The 20,178-nt window shown below is 35.1% G+C and overlaps 4 protein-coding genes across 4 annotated transcripts; 3 read left to right on the top strand and 1 right to left on the bottom strand.

The window, feature by feature from the left end:
• Nucleotides 1-319: 319 nt before the first annotated feature.
• Nucleotides 320-2,345, bottom strand: LOC18603754 (S-adenosylmethionine synthase 2). The gene is made up of 2 exons (XM_018119402.2): nucleotides 2,186-2,345; nucleotides 320-1,837 (listed from the first exon to the last, which is right to left on the bottom strand). The coding sequence occupies exon 2, from the start codon at nucleotides 1,825-1,827 to the stop codon at nucleotides 646-648; it is 1,182 nt and encodes a 393-aa protein (XP_017974891.2). The 5' UTR covers nucleotides 1,828-1,837; nucleotides 2,186-2,345; the 3' UTR covers nucleotides 320-645.
• Nucleotides 2,346-3,983: 1,638 nt separating this feature from the next.
• LOC18603753 (beta-xylosidase/alpha-L-arabinofuranosidase 1-like) lies at nucleotides 3,984-7,149 on the top strand. The gene is made up of 7 exons (XM_018119147.2): nucleotides 3,984-4,418; nucleotides 4,586-4,891; nucleotides 5,027-5,196; nucleotides 5,292-5,392; nucleotides 5,506-5,844; nucleotides 5,934-6,347; nucleotides 6,480-7,149. Exons 1-7 carry the CDS (start codon nucleotides 3,984-3,986, stop codon nucleotides 7,082-7,084), a joined length of 2,370 nt encoding a protein of 789 aa, XP_017974636.2. The 3' UTR covers nucleotides 7,085-7,149.
• Nucleotides 7,150-11,321: 4,172 nt separating this feature from the next.
• Nucleotides 11,322-14,139, top strand: LOC18603751 (putative beta-D-xylosidase 5). Its single transcript, XM_018119146.2, has 7 exons — nucleotides 11,322-11,651; nucleotides 11,762-12,067; nucleotides 12,154-12,323; nucleotides 12,421-12,521; nucleotides 12,598-12,936; nucleotides 13,021-13,431; nucleotides 13,535-14,139. Exons 1-7 carry the CDS (start codon nucleotides 11,343-11,345, stop codon nucleotides 14,137-14,139), a joined length of 2,241 nt encoding a protein of 746 aa, XP_017974635.2. The 5' UTR covers nucleotides 11,322-11,342.
• A 957-nt stretch (nucleotides 14,140-15,096) lies between these two features.
• On the top strand, nucleotides 15,097-18,033 carry LOC18603750 (putative beta-D-xylosidase 5). Its single transcript, XM_018119312.2, has 7 exons — nucleotides 15,097-15,426; nucleotides 15,575-15,880; nucleotides 15,988-16,157; nucleotides 16,253-16,353; nucleotides 16,448-16,786; nucleotides 16,881-17,294; nucleotides 17,429-18,033. Exons 1-7 carry the CDS (start codon nucleotides 15,118-15,120, stop codon nucleotides 18,031-18,033), a joined length of 2,244 nt encoding a protein of 747 aa, XP_017974801.2. The 5' UTR covers nucleotides 15,097-15,117.
• Nucleotides 18,034-20,178: the final 2,145 nt, after the last annotated feature.

Here is a 20,178-nt window from a genome sequence, read left to right as displayed (position 1 = left end):
ATTGCATGTTCATTCGTCTGAAAAAAATCAGACTACAAGAGGGGCTTGCCTTGTGGGCCTAGCACAGGTAACAAGACAGGGAGGGAGGTGCATTCAAGAATCCGTCTTTTCCAGCTCTGCAGGCCACGTATAGACTGATTTCTTCTTTACACACCGAACAATCAATCCTAGCTTGGATCACCGACAGAAGAAGAACAACTGGCATCATGCATTGATGCTGCATCTACACCGTCATAGGCCACGAGGAACACAAAACAACTAACAATCCTGAGTTTTAAAACACAGTCTAACAGAGCTAATTACAAATCAGTGGCGAAAATTTAATCTCCAATGCCATCCATTGACACAGGACAAAGAATTTTTCATGTTGCTGCGGCTCTGCTGCCAATTACTTCAGGTTTTATGTTATTATCTTTAAACAGCAATAACATAAGTACATAATCTTCCCATTGGCATTTCACTCCTCATCTCTCATATTTAATAATTATTATAAATATTAAATCTAATGAAATTTCAAGAGAACACATGAAAACAAACAAAAATGAAGTAAATTGTGACAAGGCAGACTCGAATGGTAGAGAGCACCAGCCACTGAATCAAGCGTAAAATGACAAAAATGCCCATAAATAATTGAAGAAGCTTCAATTATGCCTGGGCCTTGTCCCACTTGAGTGGCTTGACAACCTCCCATGTGAAGTCTGGGTCATCCCGACCAAAATGCCCATAGGCAGCAGTCTTCAAAAACCTGCCATTGCCACCCCTCTTAAGATCAAGTTTGATAGAAATCATTCCAGGTCTGAAATCGAAGTTCTCCTTCACAATCTTCAGAATTTCCTTGTCTGGGATCTTTCCAGTGCCGTAAGTGTCTACGAATACAGACAAAGGCTCAGGCACACCAATGGCATAGGAAACCTGCACAATGCACCTCCTAGCAAGCTCATTAGCAACAATGCTCTTTGCAGCCTGCCTGACAATGTAAGCACCGCTCCTATCCACCTTAGTAGGGTCCTTCCCAGAGAAAGCACCACCACCGTGAGCACCCCATCCTCCATAAGTATCAATAATGATCTTGCGACCAGTGAGACCAGCATCACCATGAGGACCTCCAATGACAAAACGCCCAGATGGATTAAGGTGGAAAATAGTCTTCTCATCAAGATACTTGTCAGGAATAACCGGCTTGATGACATGCTCCTTCAAATCAGCGGCAATCTCATCATTAGTGACTGTCTCATCATGCTGAGTGGAGATAAGCACAGTGTGCACACGAACAGGTACCATGGCACCCTTATCGTTGTAATACTCAACGGTGACTTGAGTCTTGCCATCAGGCCTGAGCCAAGGGCAAGTTCCATTTTTGCGCACTTCAGTGAGGCGAGCACCAAGCTTGGTTGCCAAAACATGGCTCAGAGGCATCAATTCAGAAGTCTCATCAGTGGCGTAGCCAAACATATGGCCCTGATCACCAGCACCAATTTCCTCAGGGCTCTTAGTGAGATGGCCATGAACACCCTGGGCAATGTCAGGGCTCTGTTGCTCAATGTTAACTAGCACTTTGCAGTTGTCAGCATCGAGACCCACGTCATCAGACGTGAAACCGATGCCACGGCAGGTGTCACGCACGATCTTCTCGTAGTCAACGTTGGCTTTGGTAGTGATCTCACCAAAGATCATGACCATGTTGGTCTTGGTGCAGGTCTCGCAGGCGACCTTGCTGTCGGGGTCCTGTGACAAGCAGGCATCGAGGACCGCGTCAGAGATCTGATCACAGAGCTTGTCCGGATGTCCCTCGTTCACTGACTCCGAGGTGAATAGGAAGGTCTCCATTTCTTGAATTCTGCAATATCAATTTCATATACTGTTTAATTTGACTAACAATGTGCTAAATCATACCGGTAGCAAATCTAATTTCCAGAAGAAATGACTAATTCCCAACAAAAAATAAAAGGACTACCAGATCTGCAACTCTAAAGCATCGACTTCAGAGTCCTAAAGCATAGAGACATAGGAAACACCCAGTAGGTAAAACCCAAACCCGAAATAGCAAAGATTTAGTATTTCATGGGAAAAACATTAGCTTGGAAATGACCCACATACACAAACAAATACCAATACCATAACAAGTGAGCAGAAACAGAAGAGAATGATTGAACTAAAGAAAAAAAAAGAGTGGTGCTACTCTAACCTGGAATGCAATATAAGAGAGGGTGCCGCTTGCTTTCGGGACCCTAAGTCGAAATAGAATGTAAGAACGAAGTAAGAGGAGAGGGTGCTAGGCGAGTTCTAAACTTGAGCCAGAAAGGGTGCATATATAGGGCAATGTAAGGGAACCCTCGGACGCGTAATCTAGGCTAGATTCATTAGAGTCGGGTGAGATTTGAATCTGAGGGCTGATAGTAACCCGAAGAGCTGAATGTGAGCCGTTGATGAAACCCCCGCGTAAATGTAGCACGTGTTGCTGTTGTGTTTCTATTTGGATACTGGAAAGGAGGAGGTGGCAGCCAAGTCGGAGTCGGTGGGTGAGAAGAAATGACGCAGGAGTGACGCGGTTTTTCACTTGGGCTGGGGGTTCAAATCCCACACCAACCCCAGCCTGTTCATCGCTGTGTCTTTTCCCTTGACTTTTGCTTTCTAAATTCCGCTACTAAAGTACTACACCAACCCCGCTTTGGACCCCGCTTTGGACCATTCATCCCACTATGAATTCAAAGCCTTTTTCCATTTTTGTGGTCGTAAATTATTGATTTATGCACTTACATGAGATAATCACATGTATCACCAATTGTATCATATGTCACCAAATTATGGGATATCAAACTTCAGTTGCCATTTTATCTTTATTTACTCCTTAAATCACCAATAAACCAGCAATGGATTTCATCCAAAAATTAAAAAAAAAAATGGTTTAGGCAGTAGGATAGGAGCAAGAACTTATATCTGTTCTACATGGGAAGACATAACGTGAGTAGTTTTTTTATGACATTATTATTTTAATTTAAGTATATAGACAATGTATAAAATATAATATGTAATATATGGCTTGCCTTTTAATGTGGGCTGTGGGCTGTGGGTGGGTTGGTGAGATGATGATGGGATGTTGCATTCTTAGACCTCGGCCCTCACCACTTAATTTGATGTTACCAATTACCAACCCAAATCCTAGTCAAATTCTAATACCTCCCTTGCTGTTAGAGGGACCAAACTCACTCAGCTTAATTGAAACTAAATAGGCTTTTCTGTTTTCTTAATTCTAAATAAGCTTTCATGATGCATGATGGCGCTGCCATGTTAAGATACCAATGGGAATGCATGTATCTTTTAATTCATAATTGGATTAGCTTAGAATTTTGTTTTTTCCTTTAATCTATTGGATAAGGATATCGTATTTGCTTATCTGATAATAAGAAACAATTATTTTGATGGTTACTGATTAGTAAGATAATTCAAGAACGACTGGTGGAGGATGTTGTGCTAGCCGGAGAGTTTAATCAGTTTAAACCAAGGGGTATTCTGTCATGGGTATTGGGATTAATATAACTTAAAACAGATCAACTCCATCAAAAAAATAAAAGGAAAAGAAAACCTCCAGCTGAGCAATTAACTTAATTAGTATAATAATTTATTTTGGATAAGTGATTATGATTATTATCTTAATCTGGGGCTAACCAAATAAGTGGCCCTCAGGGATTTGTCATCTATTTAATTAGCTGTTTAAAATTACAAACATTAATTGCCCTATATATATAGTAATCACAAGATGGAGCTCAGAGGAAAAATTAAGAAATTATCAACTGGTCATGCTTATCCATCATCTCAATCCAATCTAAATCAGTAACTAATTTCATCAGCAATCTGTTTTTGGATGATAATTAAAGAAATTTCAAATTGATTATCTCACACTGGAGGAGTATAAATATGGGAGCTATTTTTTCACTTTCCTGGTAGTTGAAGGGAGCGTAAAGATGGCCAAGAAAATGTTATTTATGGTTCTTCTTTCTCATATTATTCTTTGTTTCTCAGTTGTTTCTTCATTAAATCTAAATGCAAGTCTGGTTGATGACAAGGGAATACCTAGGTTCATTTATGTTTGTGACCCCGAAAGATTCAACATACTTGGGTTGGATATGGCTCAATTTGCATATTGTGATAAATCTCTCCCATATAACGTGAGGGCCAAGGACCTGGTGGATCGTCTGACCTTGGTTGAGAAGGCCCAGCAAATGACTGATAATAGTAGTGTAGATATCCCAAGGATTGGATTACCGCATTACAAATGGTGGTCCGAGGCACTACATGGCGTGGCTGAAACTGGGGACGGCACTCACTTTGACTCGCTTGTTCCTAGTGCAACAGTTTTTCCAAATGTTATTCTCACCACCGCATCCTTCAATAAGACACTTTGGAAAACCATCGGCCAGGTATAAATATTTTTATTTTACTTACGAATTAAATGCCTATATATTAATTTTAACAGCATTATTTTGTATTTCTCACTGTATATTAATTCTTTCTCTATTTTTTTACTATATATTTCAATACATTAATAAATAATTTTTATATATTAAATAATTATATATGCATGCAGGCTGTTTCAACAGAAGCAAGAGCAATGCATAATCTAGGACGAGCGGGTTTAACATTTTGGAGTCCTACCATCAATGTAGTGAGAGATCCTAGATGGGGAAGAACTCTGGAGACACCGGGCGAAGATCCCTATGTCGTTGGAGTTTATGCTGTTAACTATGTAAGAGGCCTGCAAGATATTGAAGGACAAGAGAACACTAGTGATCCTAATTCCAGGCCTCTCAAAGTTTCTGCATGCTGTAAGCATTTTGCTGCTTATGATCTTGAAGAATTTCAGGGTGTTAGGCGACTTGAATTTGATGCAAAGGTGGTATCTTTCATTTTTTTTATATATTTATATTTTTTACATGACTTTGATGTAATAAAAAAAATAACTAATTAAGTTAATCCTAATTTCTAAAATTGTTATTAATTTGTTGTATGTATTTTTTTTTTTATGGAGGTGACTGAACAAGATATGGTGGAGACTTTTAATAGACCTTTTGAGATGTGTGTCAAAGACGGTGATGTTAGCAGTGTTATGTGCTCTTTTAATCGTGTCAATGGCATTCCAACTTGTGCTGATGCGTATCTTTTGAAAAAATTAGTTAGAGAAGATTGGAATTTGCATGGGTATATATTCAATGAAACTTATTTTTATAATTTATAAATATTAATTTATTTTAATAAAATTAATCTTTTAACATGATTTTTTTTTATTATTTTAGATATGTAGTAGCAGATTGTGATTCTATCAATGAAATCGTGAAGAATCATAAATGGCTCAATGACACAGTGGAAGAAGCTTCGGCTCAAGTGCTAAAAGCAGGCTTGTATCCTTATCACTTTTAATGCATACATTTTAGAGATTTAGAGATTTAAGTAAAATAGACTGGACCTTATTAATTGATATACAAAGTAAATTTTTTAATTATGAATTAGGTATGGATTTGGATTGCGGAAAGTCCTACCTGAAGCTTGTAGACGCAGTGAAGCAAGGGTTAGTGAAAGAGGCTGATATGGACAAGTCACTCAACTACCTTTATGTGGTATTGATGAGGCTTGGGTGGTTTGATGGAATTCCGTCTTTGGCATCACTCGGCAAAAAAGATATGTGTACAGAAGAAAATGTCGAATTGGCAGCTGAAGCAGCCAGAGAAGGCATTGTGCTTCTTCAGAATGATAATGAAACTTTGCCATTAGACCCTGCAAAGTTTAAATCTTTTGCCCTAATTGGGCCACATGCCAATGCGACTGATGTAATGAAAGGAAATTACGCAGGTTGTACCTTGATCCAACATTAGCAAATTTTTTTATACTTGTTTTATTTAACTAAAGATATCTATATATACTTTTCAATTTGTCTGTAGGGTTTCCATGCAAGTTTATTACTCCAGTTGAGGGTTTTTCTGCATTTGGACAAGTGACTTATGAATTGGGATGTCTTGACGCGAAATGCCCCAATGATACCACCATACAATCAGCCGTCGATATCGCCAAAAATGCAGATGCTACTTTTCTTTTTGTAGGGTTAAGTACAGCCATAGAGGCTGAATGGCGCGATCGAAAAGATCTTCTCCTTCCTGCTAATCAAACTCTTCTAGTCAATAAAGCTGCTGAAGCTTCAAAAGGTCCAGTTATTCTTGTCATCATGGCTGCCACTGGAATTGATATTTCCTTTGCTAAAACCAACCCCAAAATCAAATCCATCTTATGGGTTGGATATCCTGGCGAACAAGGTGGTCGTGCTATTGCTGAAGTTGTTTTCGGAATGCACAATCCTGGTAATTTTTAATTTTTCATTATTTGGCTTAATAATTTAAAAATTAAGCTAAAATCTTCTGATTCTTGCATATATTCAAATGCTTAATTTCTAACTTGTGTCTATTATACATGCATTTGCATTATATAACCAGGAGGAAGGTTGCCAATTACGTGGTACGAGAACAACTATGTTGATAAATTGCCAATGACATCCATGGCTTTAAGGCCAGTCGGAGACTATCCTGGGAGAACGTACAAGTTCTTCAACGGCTCAACAGTTTACCCTTTTGGTTATGGATTAAGTTATACGAGCTTCAAATATGAGTATAATTCTGCAGATATGTCTCTCGACATAAAATTGAATAGACTTCAACATTGTCAGGGCTTGCCTTATAATGATACAAATTACAAGCAAAATTGCTCTTCAGTTTCGATTGATGATTTAACATGTAATGATGAAATTACCTTCGAAATCACGGTGCAAAATGTGGGGTCTAGAGATGGAAGTGATGCTGTTTTGGTATACTCTGTCCCTCCAGAAGGAATTGTTGGAACTCCTTTTAAGCAAGTGGTTGGATTTGAAAGGGTTTATTTACAAGCAAATGAGAGCGTCAATGTCAAGTTTGTGCTTAATGTTTGTCAAAGCTTGAACATTGTTGATGTCTCTGGTTATAGACTTTTACCATCTGGGCTGCATAAAATTGTAGTGGGAGATAATGCGATATCAATTCCAGTCAAAATTAGTTATAGTCGATAGTAATTTGTTTTTGAATTGTAAGAATATAAGATTTGATAGTCTTGTTTTATGATTCATGATTAAATAGGGCTTAGTAATTTGCTTTTTTGTATTTCCATTTAGGTAAAGTTAAATGTAAAAACTTACTTTGGTAAGTTGTTTGAGTGAATAAAAGATTTTATCTCTGTGAGCAGTCCATCGAAAAATGGATGGTGAAGTCTATAGTATAATATAACAAATAAGTGATGATTACCTTGATTCCATGGCCTGATAAAAAGTGAAATGTCTAGCTATATCCTTTAAAAAAAATCTCATCTCCAAAAATATTTTAAATAATTAGCATATATATAATTTACAAATTATGAAAGGTAATCTCAACAGTCTACTTGTAGTTGATACATATTCTACTTGAGAATCGGCAATGCCATGATTCATAATTAAGGTTTTGATTTTTCGAAAGCTGGTCTAACAAACCTTGGTCAAAGCATCAAAATTCAAATCTTCATAAAATCTGATCATATATATGTATATTTCATTCTATTATTATCTCCAAAAACATTGTAAATTATTAATTTCAATCTATATAAAAAGTATTTGTAATTGGGACCTAAATTTGGTATGAGGTCAAAGACACAAGAACTGGTCAGAAATCTAGCTTTTGTTTTCTTTTTTTTGAAAGACAAATGCCTATTTTTTCTTTTAAATTCAGGCAAAATAATATCATATGTATTTATAGAATCCTCAGTGATATGGTAGATAATACAAGTAATTTACCAGTGAGAGTTCCTCTCGATACCAATCCATTGCAGTCAAACTTGTTGACCAACAAGCTTGGTGACACAGCTCTTACAGCACTTGAGGTAATGATCGGATATCTAAGCAACACTGCACCCATGGTGGATTTCTAGCTAATTAATGCATATGGAAACCTTAACTAAATGATTTTCAAAGAATCTTAACGGATCATCTCAATCCATTATTATTTTCAAACTCAACAAATAGTCTCAATTAAGTTCCTATAAATAAAGGAACCCTTGTTCACTTTCGTATCATATCGCTGCTAGTATATATCCTTCAAAACTACACCCAGGAATATATTGATTGTTTAAGAATGAATTCTTCTTCATCATTCATCTTTTTCCTCACGTTTGCTATCCTATTTTCTTCATCAATATATAGGAAAAATTCCTCCAGAACCCACGTGTGGGGATGTGAACGATGCAATCATGGAGTGTTCAGAGTATCTCTCAGGCCTAGTTGACGCTCCACCTGGGTCATGTTGCGATGTTGCGGTAGATATTAGCCGAGCAAAGGATAGTGATCAAATAGAAATATGTCGTTGTGTGAGGATGATGTTACCAAAAATCGGTAGGGATGATGCCGCCACTCTATTGTCGCAAACAAATGACAAATGCGGCAAACATTGTGAGATTTGCATTCCGGTACTCGATCGTGCGATAAACTGTTCGAGGTATAAGTTTCTTTCTAAATTTTTATTTTTCACTGAGGTATTCTTCAATGTTAGAAGTGATTAATTTGAGTTTCTTTGATCTGCAGTGCATTCGACAGTTGTCCAAATTATTGATTTATGGCTGCTGGTGTTTCTCCTTTGGGGCTTGCTGGTGGCTATGTTCAAATGCGTGCGGGCGGCTGATGGAGTTTCCTTTTTACGGGCTGCTGTTTGTTATTGATTTAGTAGGACTTTATGATTTGGTTTATTATTATTATTATTATTATTATTTTAGACAAATGTGTTGTTTCTCTTCAGTTAATAAAACATTTAACCTATTTTCTTTATGGTTCATGCTCTACGACTTGTGTAGCAGCAAACTTAATCTCCCAAAATGAAATTGAAAAGAAAGAAAGAAAGAAAGCCAGAATTTCTTCTCTTCTATATATGGCTGTTAAACACTTACTTTGGTATACCAAACCAGAATTAATTATTTTGTCTCCACAATGAGATTTGAAGGTTTTTTTAGACAAGTGATTATTATGATGTTAAATAAACAGCATAGATTTGATTCCAAATATCATAGACTTAGACATATATATAATTTGCAGCTAGCTACTTAATTAATCCTGTTTAATGGGATATATATATATATATATATATCTTCTCCAACCTGGTTTTCTATCCACCTTTTTGGTTTTTTCACTTGGTAACATCAATCTACAAGCCATCATCACTTCTACTATTTGTCTGCCCAACAAATATTTAACCAAAGACCTTCCAAAATAACAAATATTTGTGATATAATATAATTAGGAATAGGAACAAATTTGAAGTCTGCACGCAAAAACCTACCAATTGACTTGGATATATGTGTTGATAAACATATAAATATAATCTTAATTTTTATTTTTTAGGACTCCACAGTGTTTAATTTGTTTCTCATCATTTAACTAGGATTAAGTGATTTGTTTTGGTTAGCTTATTAATGTGTAAAAACTTGACCTAGCAAGTTGTTGACTCAGTCAAAGATATTTCATCTCAATTTGATCTAATCAATAAATAATTTAATATTAAAAATCATTAATTTAAATGCATTAGACTATTATCATATATAATGGTTTTTTTTCATTTGGATTATTGTCATCAAGTTGCCAATGTGACACTATCACGTCAATATGTTAAGGTGAAGTCTCAGTCTCTTCTTCTCTTCTTTCTTTTTTTTTCACGAAAAGAATGTGTAGGGAATTCTAGCAAGCACACCAAACACACCTAAGCCTTTGCTTTTGATTAATTCTTGCTTTTGCTTCTTTTTTTCTCTTTTTCTTTTTTATTTTATTATTTTTCCCCAAAATTATGTCTTAGGTGAGAGGAGAAAAAGAAAAAAAAAGTATAGAGAGAAGAAAGAAAAAAAATGAGAAAAAGATATTTTTATAAAAATAGTTAATTTGGACGAAAAATATTAGAGGAATTAAATTGAAGTAATTTTTAAAATTAAATTTTAACACTTTTAAGTAAAAGGATTAAATTGAAGAAAACATCTAAGTATAGGGACTAAATAAATACTTTAACCATTAATTATATCTAAATGTTTAGGACAACTGAATATAAAATAGTTTTAAACAAATGAATCATAATTTTATTTTTTTAATAAAATTATTTAAAGATAAATCTCATAACACGTACATGTACTACAAATTTTGCTTTCAATTAAAAAAATGAAATTAATATTAAGAACATGATATAATAAAGATCATTATTTTATATCCTTCACCATTTTTCTTTCTTTTTTAAAATTAAAAAAAAAAACAGTTATATTTCAATGGAAAGTGCCTGCAAATTATTTTGATTTGGCCCATTAGCACTGCGTATGAATTATTATGAAGCCTAGAACATAAGACATGGTCTGAAATCTAATGCTTGTCTCTTTTTTTCTTTTTTTTTTGAAAAGAAATACTTGTCTCTTAATATGGGAAAATGTACAGAAACACCTTAATTTTGTACTGGATTATACGCAAACAGCACAGATTTGATTCCCATTTTCATACACTTATACTTGCATTTTGCAGCTAATTAATTCTGTTTAACGGGATATAATTCTGTTTATAATCAAAGGTCTATTCCCCATTAGCATTACAACCCCGATACGAAGCTGCTAAAGATATATACTCTTATCTGGTTTTCTATCCACCTAGTTAGTTTCTTTAGTTGATAATATCAATCTGCAAGGAAGTTTAGCCGTCATCACTTCCCTCCTGTCATGATAGTATTTATCTGCCAAACAAATAATTAATTAACCAAAGAGCTAGCTTCCAAAAATCACAAATAGGTGTAAGATTATTAGGAATAGGAACAAAACTGAAGTCGGCAAAAAACCTACCAATTTATTCCTACAAATTTATTTTTGTAAGATTCGACAGTCTAATTTATTTCTGATTTAAGTAGGATTTAATTAGTGATATATTTTGTTAACTTACTTTTAGGTTAGGCAAAAAACGACTCTATAAAAGATATTCATCTCAGTCTATCATCTCAATTCGATCTAATCAGTAAATAATGTCATCTAACAATCTGCTTTAGATAATAATTAAGATAATTTCAAATTGATTATATAAGCCATACTGCACGAGTATAAATATGGGAGCCCATCATTGCTTTCGTATGCTAGTAGAATAGAGCATAACAATGGCTCAAAAAATGTTATTTATCCTTCTTTCTCATATTATGCTTTGCTTCTCAGTTGTTTCTTCTTTAAATCTAAATGCAAGTCTGATTGATGATCTGGGAGTACCTAAATTCAATCATATTTGTGACCCCGCTAGATTCAATATGCTTGGGTTCGATATCGCTGAATTTGCATTTTGTGATAAATCTCTTCCATACGAGGTTAGGGCCAAGGATCTAGTAGACCGAATGACCTTGGCAGAGAAGGCCGACCAAATGGGACATGGCACCAGTGTTGGTATCCCAAGGATAGCATTACCACCATACAATTGGTGGTCCGAAGCACTACATGGCGTCTCTAATACTGGACCCGGCACTCACTTTGACTCGGTTGTTCCCGGTGCAACAAGTTTTCCAACTGTTATTCTCACCGCCGCGGCCTTCAATCAGACCCTTTGGAAAACTATTGGCAAGGTCAAAATTTTCTTTTGCTTGGGATATATCTATATCTATTACTATTTTTATTTGTTTATTTATTTGATATATATATATATATATATAATTATAATTATGTATGCATGCAGGTTGTTTCAACCGAAGCAAGAGCAATGTATAATCTAGGACGAGCAGGATTAACATTTTGGAGTCCTAACATCAATGTAGTGAGAGATCCTAGATGGGGAAGAACTCTGGAGACACCAGGAGAAGACCCATTGGTGGTTGGACTGTATGCGGTCAACTATGTAAGAGGCTTGCAAGATATTGAAGGACAAGAGAACACTAGTGATCCAAATTCTAGGCCTCTCAAAGTTTCTGCATGTTGCAAGCATTTTGCTGCTTATGATCTCGATAATCATGATGGTCTTGATCGATATCGTTTCGATGCAAAGGTGGTATCTTTCATTTGTTATATTTATATATTTATATGATTTTTATATTTTAAAAAATAACTAATTAAGTTAATTTTTAATTGAAGGTGGCTGAACAAGATATGGTAGAGACTTTTAATAGACCTTTTGAGATGTGTGTCAAAGATGGTGATGTTAGTAGTGTTATGTGCTCTTATAATCGTGTCAATAGCATTCCAACTTGCGCTGATTCCTATCTTTTGAAAAAATTAGTCAGAGAAGACTGGAATTTACATGGGTATATATTCAATGAAACCTATTTCAATAACTTTAAACATATGTTTGATTTTATTATCATAAAGTTAGTCTTTCATTATGATATTTTCATTTTTCAGGTATATAGTATCAGATTGTGATTCTATTAAAGAAATTGTGGAAAGACAAAAATGGCTTAATGACACAGTGGAGGAAGCTTCGGCTCAAGTGCTAAAAGCAGGCTTGTATCCCTATCTATCACTTTTAATGCATGCATCTTTAAAGATTACTAATTGAAATTTTTAATTACGAATTAGGTTTGGATTTGGATTGTGGAGATTCCTACAAAAGTCTTGTAAAGGCAGTGAAGCAAGGAAAAGTTGGAGCGGCTGATATGGACAAGTCGCTCAATTACCTTTATGTAGTACTGATGAGGCTAGGATTTTTTGATGGAATTCCGTCCCTGGCGTCACTTGGCAAAAACGACATATGTTCAGAAGAAAATACTGAATTAGCAGCTGAAGCAGCTAGACAAGGGATTGTGCTTCTTCAGAATGATAATGAAACTTTGCCATTAGACCCTGCAAAGTTTAAATCTCTAGCACTAATTGGGCCACATGCCAATGCGACTGGAGTAATGAAAGGAAATTACGCAGGTACTTATTGTACCTTAGCAAATTTTGTTTTATTTATTAGTTATAATTAACTAATTAAAGATATATTTTTCAATGTGTATGTAGGTATTCCATGCAAGTTCATTTCTCCACTTGAGGCTTTTTCTGCATTAGGACAAGTGACTTATGAATTGGGATGTGACGTGAAATGCTCGAATTATTCCACGGTGCAATCAGCCGTCGATGTCGCCAAAAATGCAGATGCTACTTTACTTTTTGTAGGCTTAAATTTAGACGTAGAGGCTGAATCGCGTGATCGAGATAATCTTCTCCTTCCTGGTTATCAAACTCATCTAGTTAATAAGGTTGCTGAAGCTTCAAAAGGTCCAGTTATTCTTGTCGTCATGTCTGCCACTGCACTTGATATTTCTTTTGCTAAAATCAACCCCAAAATCAAATCCATCTTATGGGTTGGATACCCTGGTGAACAAGGTGGTCGTGCTATTGCTGATGTTGTTTTCGGAAACTACAATCCTGGTATTTGTCATTTTTTTATTGATTGGCCTAATTCTTTAAAATTAACCTATCATCTTCTATTCGAATCCTTAATTTCTGACTCACATTCATTTGCATTCATCAGGAGGGAGGTTGCCACTTACATGGTACGAGGCTAATTATGTTGATAAATTGCCGATGACTTCCATGTCTTTAAGGCCAGTTGGGAAGTATCCTGGAAGAACCTACAAGTTCTTCAATGGCACAACAATTTATCCTTTTGGTTATGGATTAAGTTATACAAGCTTCAAATATGAGTACAATTCTGCAGAAATGTCTCTTGACATAAAATTGAACAGGCTCCTTCATTGTCACAACCTGCCTTATAATGATACAAATTACAAGCAAAATTGTCCTTCAGTTCTGATTGATGATTTAACATGTGATGATGAAATTGCTTTTGAAATCACAGTACAGAATGTTGGGCATAGAGATGGAAGTGATGTTGTGTTGGTTTACTCAGTCCCTCCGGAAGAAGTCACTGGAACTCATATCAAGCAATTGGTTGGATTTGAAAGGGTTTTTTTACAAGCAAACGAGAGCAAGAATGTCAAGTTTGTGCTTAATGCTTGTCAGAGCTTGAACATTGTTGATGTCTCGGGTTATAGACTTTTGCCATCTGGTTCCCATAAAATTGTAGTGGGAGATAATGTAATATCAATTCCCGTAAAAGTTAGTTATAGTCTATAAGAATGTAGGATTAAATAATTTTGTTCAATGATTTAGTAAGACTATGATTTGTTTTATTAATTTTTTTAGGTCAGGGAAAGGACGTATGACTATTTGAGTGAATAAAAGATTACAAGACCTTTTATTCTTTTTATGTATGACTATTATTTGAATTGGCTAGCTATACTTAAATGTTTCAAAAAATCTTCAACTGATTATCTTAATCTATTATTATCGTCAAATATATTATAAACCATTACTATATAATTGGATCCAAATAATCTCAACAAATATTTAAAATTATGACTTGTAGTTAGATGTCACATTTTCATCAATATCTCTTTCCTTTCATACATGGACTAAAGTTAATCATGTGGTCTTGGTTTGTTCATATACTACATTAAATTATTTGAGGCCTTTATTCACATTCAGGTTTTTTTTTTTTTTTTTTTTACTTTAGATTGGGATAATTTTTATTAGGTGTGAGTTAATGTCAAACTTCAATTTCAATCTATTATCTTGTACGAAGATATTTCAAATTATTAATTTTAATCTATAAAAAAGTATTACTCATATGAGGTCAAATACACAAGACCTGGTCACAAATCTAGCTGCTTGCTGCATGTGGAGACCTTAACTAAATGATTTTCAAAGAATCTTCAACTGAAAAACATTTGAAATAATTAACATATCACAGTCCAAATCAACAAATAATCTCAACAATCATATAATCAGCATATCTCTTCTAAATCAGCAAATATTCTCAACAATGATCTGTTTTAATTTGAATAGCAATACACGAGTATAAATATGGGAGTCCTTTTCTCTACTTTGATAACAATAGCAGACAGCATAACAATGGCTAATAAAACTTTGTTTATGCTTCTCCTTTCTCATATTATTCTTTGTTTCTCAATTGTTTTTTCAAATCTAGATGTAAGTGTTGCTGAGGATGGACTACCCAAGTTCGGTCATGTTTGTGACCCCGCTCGATTCGAAATGCTTGGGTTGAATATGGATGAGTTTGCATATTGTGATAAATCTCTTCCATATGATGTCAGGGCCAAGGACCTGGTGGATAGTATGAGCTTGGTTGAGAAGGCCGAGCAAATGGGAGACAACACCAGTGTTGGTATCCCAAGGATTGGATTACCACCATACAAATGGTGGTCCGAGGCACTACATGGCGTGGCTGATACTGGACGCTCCACTAAGTTTGACTCGGTTGTTCCTAGTGCAACAAGTTTTCCAACTGTTATACTTACCACCGCATCCTTCAATCAGACACTTTGGAAAACCATTGGCCAGGTAAAAAATTTATTTTATTTACGAATTAAATGACTATTATTTGTATTACTCACTATATATATGTATATTCTTTCACTATTTTTTTACTAGTTCAATAAATTAGTATTTTTATTTATCTGACATTATATATAAATAATTGAACATGCAGGTTGTTTCAACAGAAGCAAGAGCCATGTATAATTTAGGACGAGCGGGTTTGACATTTTGGAGTCCTAACATCAATGTGGTGAGAGATCCTAGATGGGGAAGAACTCTGGAGACACCAGGAGAAGATCCATTTGTGGTTGGCCTGTATGCGGTTAACTACGTAAGAGGGTTGCAAGATATTGAAGGACAAGACAACACTAGTGATCCAAATTCTAGACCCCTCAAAGTTTCTGCATGTTGTAAGCATTTCGCTGCTTATGATGTTGAAAATTATCTTGGTCTCGATCGACTTCATTTTGATGCAAAGGTAGTATCTTTCATTTGTTATATGTATATTTTTATTCTAAAAATAATTATTTATATTAATCTTAATTTTTAAAATTTTTATTGATTAATTGTAATTTTTTTATGAAGGTGGCTGAACAAGATATGGTGGAAACTTTTAATAGACCTTTTGAGATGTGTGTCAAAGATGGCGATGTTAGCAGTGTTATGTGTTCTTTTAATCGTGTCAATGGCATTCCAACTTGTGCTGATTCTTATCTTTTGAAAAAATTAGTTAGAGAAGACTGGAATTTGCATGGGTATATATTCAATGAAACTTATTTCAATAACTTAAACATATGTTTGATTTTATTTTCATAAAATTAATCTTTCATCATGATATTTTTGTTTTCAGATATGTAGTAGCAGATTGTGACTCCATTGCAGAAATCGTGAAAAGTCATAAATGGCTTGATGACACATGGGAAGATGCTTCAGCTCAAGTGCTTAAAGCAGGCTTGTATCCCTATCATTTAATTTTAGTGCATGCAATTATTAGAGATATTAGTAAAATAGACTTGGCTAATTAAAATATTTTATTATGGATTAGGTATGGATTTGGACTGTGGAGATTCCTACAAGTATCTTCCAAGCGCAGTGAGTCAAGGGAAAGTTAGAGAGGCTGATATGGATAAGTCACTCAACTATCTTTATGTAGTACTCATGAGACTAGGGTTTTTTGATGGAATTCCGGCGTTGGCATCACTTGGCAGAAAGGACATATGTTCAGAAGAAAACATTGAATTGGCAGCCGAAGCAGCTAGACAAGGGATTGTGCTTCTCAAGAATGATAATGAAACTTTGCCATTAGACGCTACAGAGATTAAATCCCTAGCACTCATCGGGCCACATGCCAATGCGACTGATGCAATGATTGGGAATTATGCAGGTTGTAACCAGATCGAATTTTAGCAACTCTTTTTCATACTTGTTAGTTATTAATAACTAAAGATATTTATTTACACTTTTCAATTTGCGTATAGGTATTCCATGCAAGTTCATTTCTCCACTCGAGGGCTTCTCTGCATTTGGACAAGTGACTTATGAAATGGGATGTGCTGAAATGAAATGCCAGAATGATAGCATGATAAACTCAGCTGTCAATGCCTCAAAACAAGCGGATGCTACTTTACTTTTTGTAGGGTTAAATTTAGACCTAGAGGCCGAATGGATTGATCGAAAAGATCTTCTCCTTCCTGGTTATCAAACTCAGCTAGTCACTGAAGTTGCTGAAGCTTCGAAAGGTCCAGTTATTCTTGTCATCATGTCTGCCACTGTCGTCGACATTTCTTTTGCTAAAATCAACCCCAAAATCAAATCCATTATATGGGCTGGATATCCTGGTGAACAAGGTGGTCGTGCTATTGCTGATGTTGCTTTCGGAAATTACAATCCTGGTAATTTTCAATTTTTTTTTATTATTAGGTCTAACATTTTAAAATTAAACTATAATCATCATCTTATTTTTGTACTCATATCTATGCTTAATTTTTTTACTTATATCTATCGTGTATATATTTTCTTTAATCAGGAGGAAGGTTGCCACTTACATGGTACGAGGCTAACTATGTTGATAAACTGCCAATGACATCCATGGCTTTAAGGCCAGTTGGTGACTATCCTGGGAGAACGTACAAGTTCTTCAATGGCTCAACAGTTTATCCTTTTGGTTATGGATTAAGTTATACGAACTTCACATATGAGCATAAATTTGAAGAAATGTCAATCAACATAACATTGAACAGACTCCAACACTGTCATAACTTAACTTATTTGGATGAAAATTATCAACAAGATTGTCCTTCAGTTTCGATTGATGATTTAGCATGCAAGGATGAGATTGCGTTTGACGTCACAGTACAGAATATAGGACAAAAAGATGGAAGTGATGTTGTGATGGTGTACTCAGTTCCTCCAAAAGAAATCAATGGAACTCATATCAAGCAGCTGGTTGGATTTGAAAGGGTTGATTTAAAAGCAAAAGAGAGCAAGAAGGTGAACTTTGGGCTTAATGCTTGTCAAAGCTTGAACATTGTTGATGTCTCTGGCTATAAGCTTTTGGCATCTGGTTTGCATAATATTGTGGTGGGAGATAATGCACTACAAATTCCAGTCCAAGTCAATTATAACCGGTAGAAATTTAATTTTGAAATTGTGAAAATTAATGTAGGATTCGGTAGTTTTGTTTTTGATTTAGTAGAATTTGATGATTTGTTTGGTTAGGTTAGGCAAAGGGTAAATGTCAGAACTTGCTCTTTGTTGAATGAATAAAAGATTTCATGACTTTTTTATTTTATTTATATCTTTTATGGTACATGCCGTCGAGGCTGAAAATGTGAAGGCCATCAAGAATTCTTTAATTGTACTGTCTGCTATTTCAAGTTTAATATTGAGTGTCTATATATCTCTAATTTCATTGCTTTTTTATGTTTGCTTAATGCATTCTAAATCTAATGCATAATGCACCAAATTAATAACTGTTTGTACTCTGATTTATATTTTTTTTCTCAAACAATATAAGAATTTATTAAGCATCCAAATTTCAAATGCATACAATGTACATAAAATAGAATAAACTAATTAATAATTTATTTTTTTTTTTTGAAGAGCTGAATCATTTCATACAAAGAAGGAACAAAATATAGCCAACAGGAGAAAGTTAATCTCCATCCACCAGGAGCAACAAACCTGCAGAAACCAAAAAAGAAGCATCTGCAGGGACAAGATCAAGCTGCAAACCCCAGCAAGACAACATTTACAAGCCCCCAAAGACATTGCAAAGGTTAGCATAACTTCTTTCAGACAATCAGGTGATCAAGCCAACAGAAAAAAGACAAAAACGAACAACCCCTGTTCATCCTCAAACAACAATTCACAGGTTTAAACAAATTAATATAAAATTGAACGAAATATGTAGATAATGAAATTTGAATTTAAAACTTAGAAGATCAAGAACCTCTTATTCTTAACAAAAGATCTCATTGGATTAAGTTTATACTAACATTTTATGTCAAGGATTGAGTTTGTGACTCAAGTTTATTAGGCAAAAGTACTCTCTATTAATAACAAAATTTTTGAAAATACCAAGTGAGTATTGCACGACTCACATTTGACTTAGTAAACGTGAAGAAGCTCGCTCGCCCGTTGCTGTTCTACTAGATTGCTCAAGGGATTCACCTAAACAATGCCAATGACAAGTCTGATCCTTTTATTTTACATTTGCTTTATAGATTAATTTAAGGAACACAATACATGTAATTTGGGAGCTTGAAAGTTTGGTTGCCCAAACATTCCCCATTCCCCCATATCCTGTAGCCTTCTTCCTTGAAAGAAAGAAAAGCAAAAGGAATTTAATTAGTAATAACTTATTAGTATGTGTTAAATTTACGTAAATTTACTTGGCTTTAATATATATATATATATATATATAATAATAATATGGACTCTGATTTCAAGATTGGACAAGGGAGGGGAGGCCACTATCCCTATGTCCAGTAGAGCGTGCTTACTGCTTAGGATGATGATTGAAGATGAACATCATTCTCAAATGGATGGATGAGAGGGAATATAGGACAAGGTGAATTGAGAAGCAGAATTACTACATCTACAAGAGAATTGAACCGACAGCGGAGGAGGCAAAGGGAAGATGCCATAGCAAAACACCAGTTGATCCGACCAAACCGACTTGATTCGGCGTTCGAGGCATTCAAAGCGCGTTCAAGGCTCTACTTCTCAGGGCATAAACTCAGAACTATGTCTGGGCTTGTTAATCTTTATACTTTCTTGGGGCTTAGATTATGAAACAAGGGATCCTTGGGCGAGGTCAAGCCCCTTAACGACTCTTTAGCTGTCTGCTATTTCAAGTTTAGTGAGTGTCTATCTCTAAGTTCATTGCTTCCTTACGTTTTGATTAATGCATTCAACTGCAGAATGCACCAAATTAATAACTTTTTGTATTTTGCTTTCTATTTTCTTTGGAAATTAAGTGAATTGGAAACAGTCATGGCCTGCTTGGCTTTGTGTGTATGGCAATGAGAAACAAGAGACTGGTTTGTTGCAATACAAATGTCCTTTCTGATCTTTTTGTTTGGTTTTGTGAATTTTCTTATAGCACACATTAGTCACAATGTATTAATTAACAACTGCATTGACGGTCATAAAATTATTGCTCTATAGTTTTGTCGTGAATTTAAAGTTTATAAATGTGGTTAATTAAAGTTTAGGATTTGGCAGGACTGTAATCAGATGTTTACCCCATGCTTAGTGCTGGCACTTTAGCAA

The sequence above is a fragment of the Theobroma cacao genome, chromosome 4, assembly GCF_053813885.1.
Source record: "Theobroma cacao isolate CCN51 chromosome 4, ASM5381388v1, whole genome shotgun sequence".
NCBI lineage: Eukaryota > Viridiplantae > Streptophyta > Magnoliopsida > Malvales > Malvaceae > Theobroma > Theobroma cacao.
The sequence above is the reverse complement of the archived record's forward strand: the minus strand, read 5'-3'. Positions and strand labels throughout refer to the sequence as shown.

Bases quoted from the DNA above. Each gene is read 5' to 3' on its own strand.
- LOC18603753 (XM_018119147.2), top strand. From the start codon at position 3,984: ATGGTTCTTCTTTCTCATATTATTCTTTGTTTCTCAGTTGTTTCTTCA. The intron at 5,197-5,291 runs GTATATATTCAA...TTATTATTTTAG, and splicing joins GAAGATTGGAATTTGCATGG to ATATGTAGTAGCAGATTGTG. The intron at 5,845-5,933 runs GTTGTACCTTGA...ATTTGTCTGTAG, and splicing joins AATGAAAGGAAATTACGCAG to GGTTTCCATGCAAGTTTATT.
- LOC18603750 (XM_018119312.2), top strand. From the start codon at position 15,118: ATGCTTGGGTTGAATATGGATGAGTTTGCATATTGTGATAAATCTCTT. The intron at 15,881-15,987 runs GTAGTATCTTTC...TTTTTTATGAAG, and splicing joins GACTTCATTTTGATGCAAAG to GTGGCTGAACAAGATATGGT. The intron at 16,158-16,252 runs GTATATATTCAA...TTTTGTTTTCAG, and splicing joins GAAGACTGGAATTTGCATGG to ATATGTAGTAGCAGATTGTG.
- LOC18603751 (XM_018119146.2), top strand. From the start codon at position 11,343: ATGCTTGGGTTCGATATCGCTGAATTTGCATTTTGTGATAAATCTCTT. The intron at 12,068-12,153 runs GTGGTATCTTTC...TTTTAATTGAAG, and splicing joins GATATCGTTTCGATGCAAAG to GTGGCTGAACAAGATATGGT. The intron at 12,522-12,597 runs GCTTGTATCCCT...ATTACGAATTAG, and splicing joins GGCTCAAGTGCTAAAAGCAG to GTTTGGATTTGGATTGTGGA.
- LOC18603754 (XM_018119402.2), bottom strand. From the start codon at position 1,827: ATGGAGACCTTCCTATTCACCTCGGAGTCAGTGAACGAGGGACATCCG.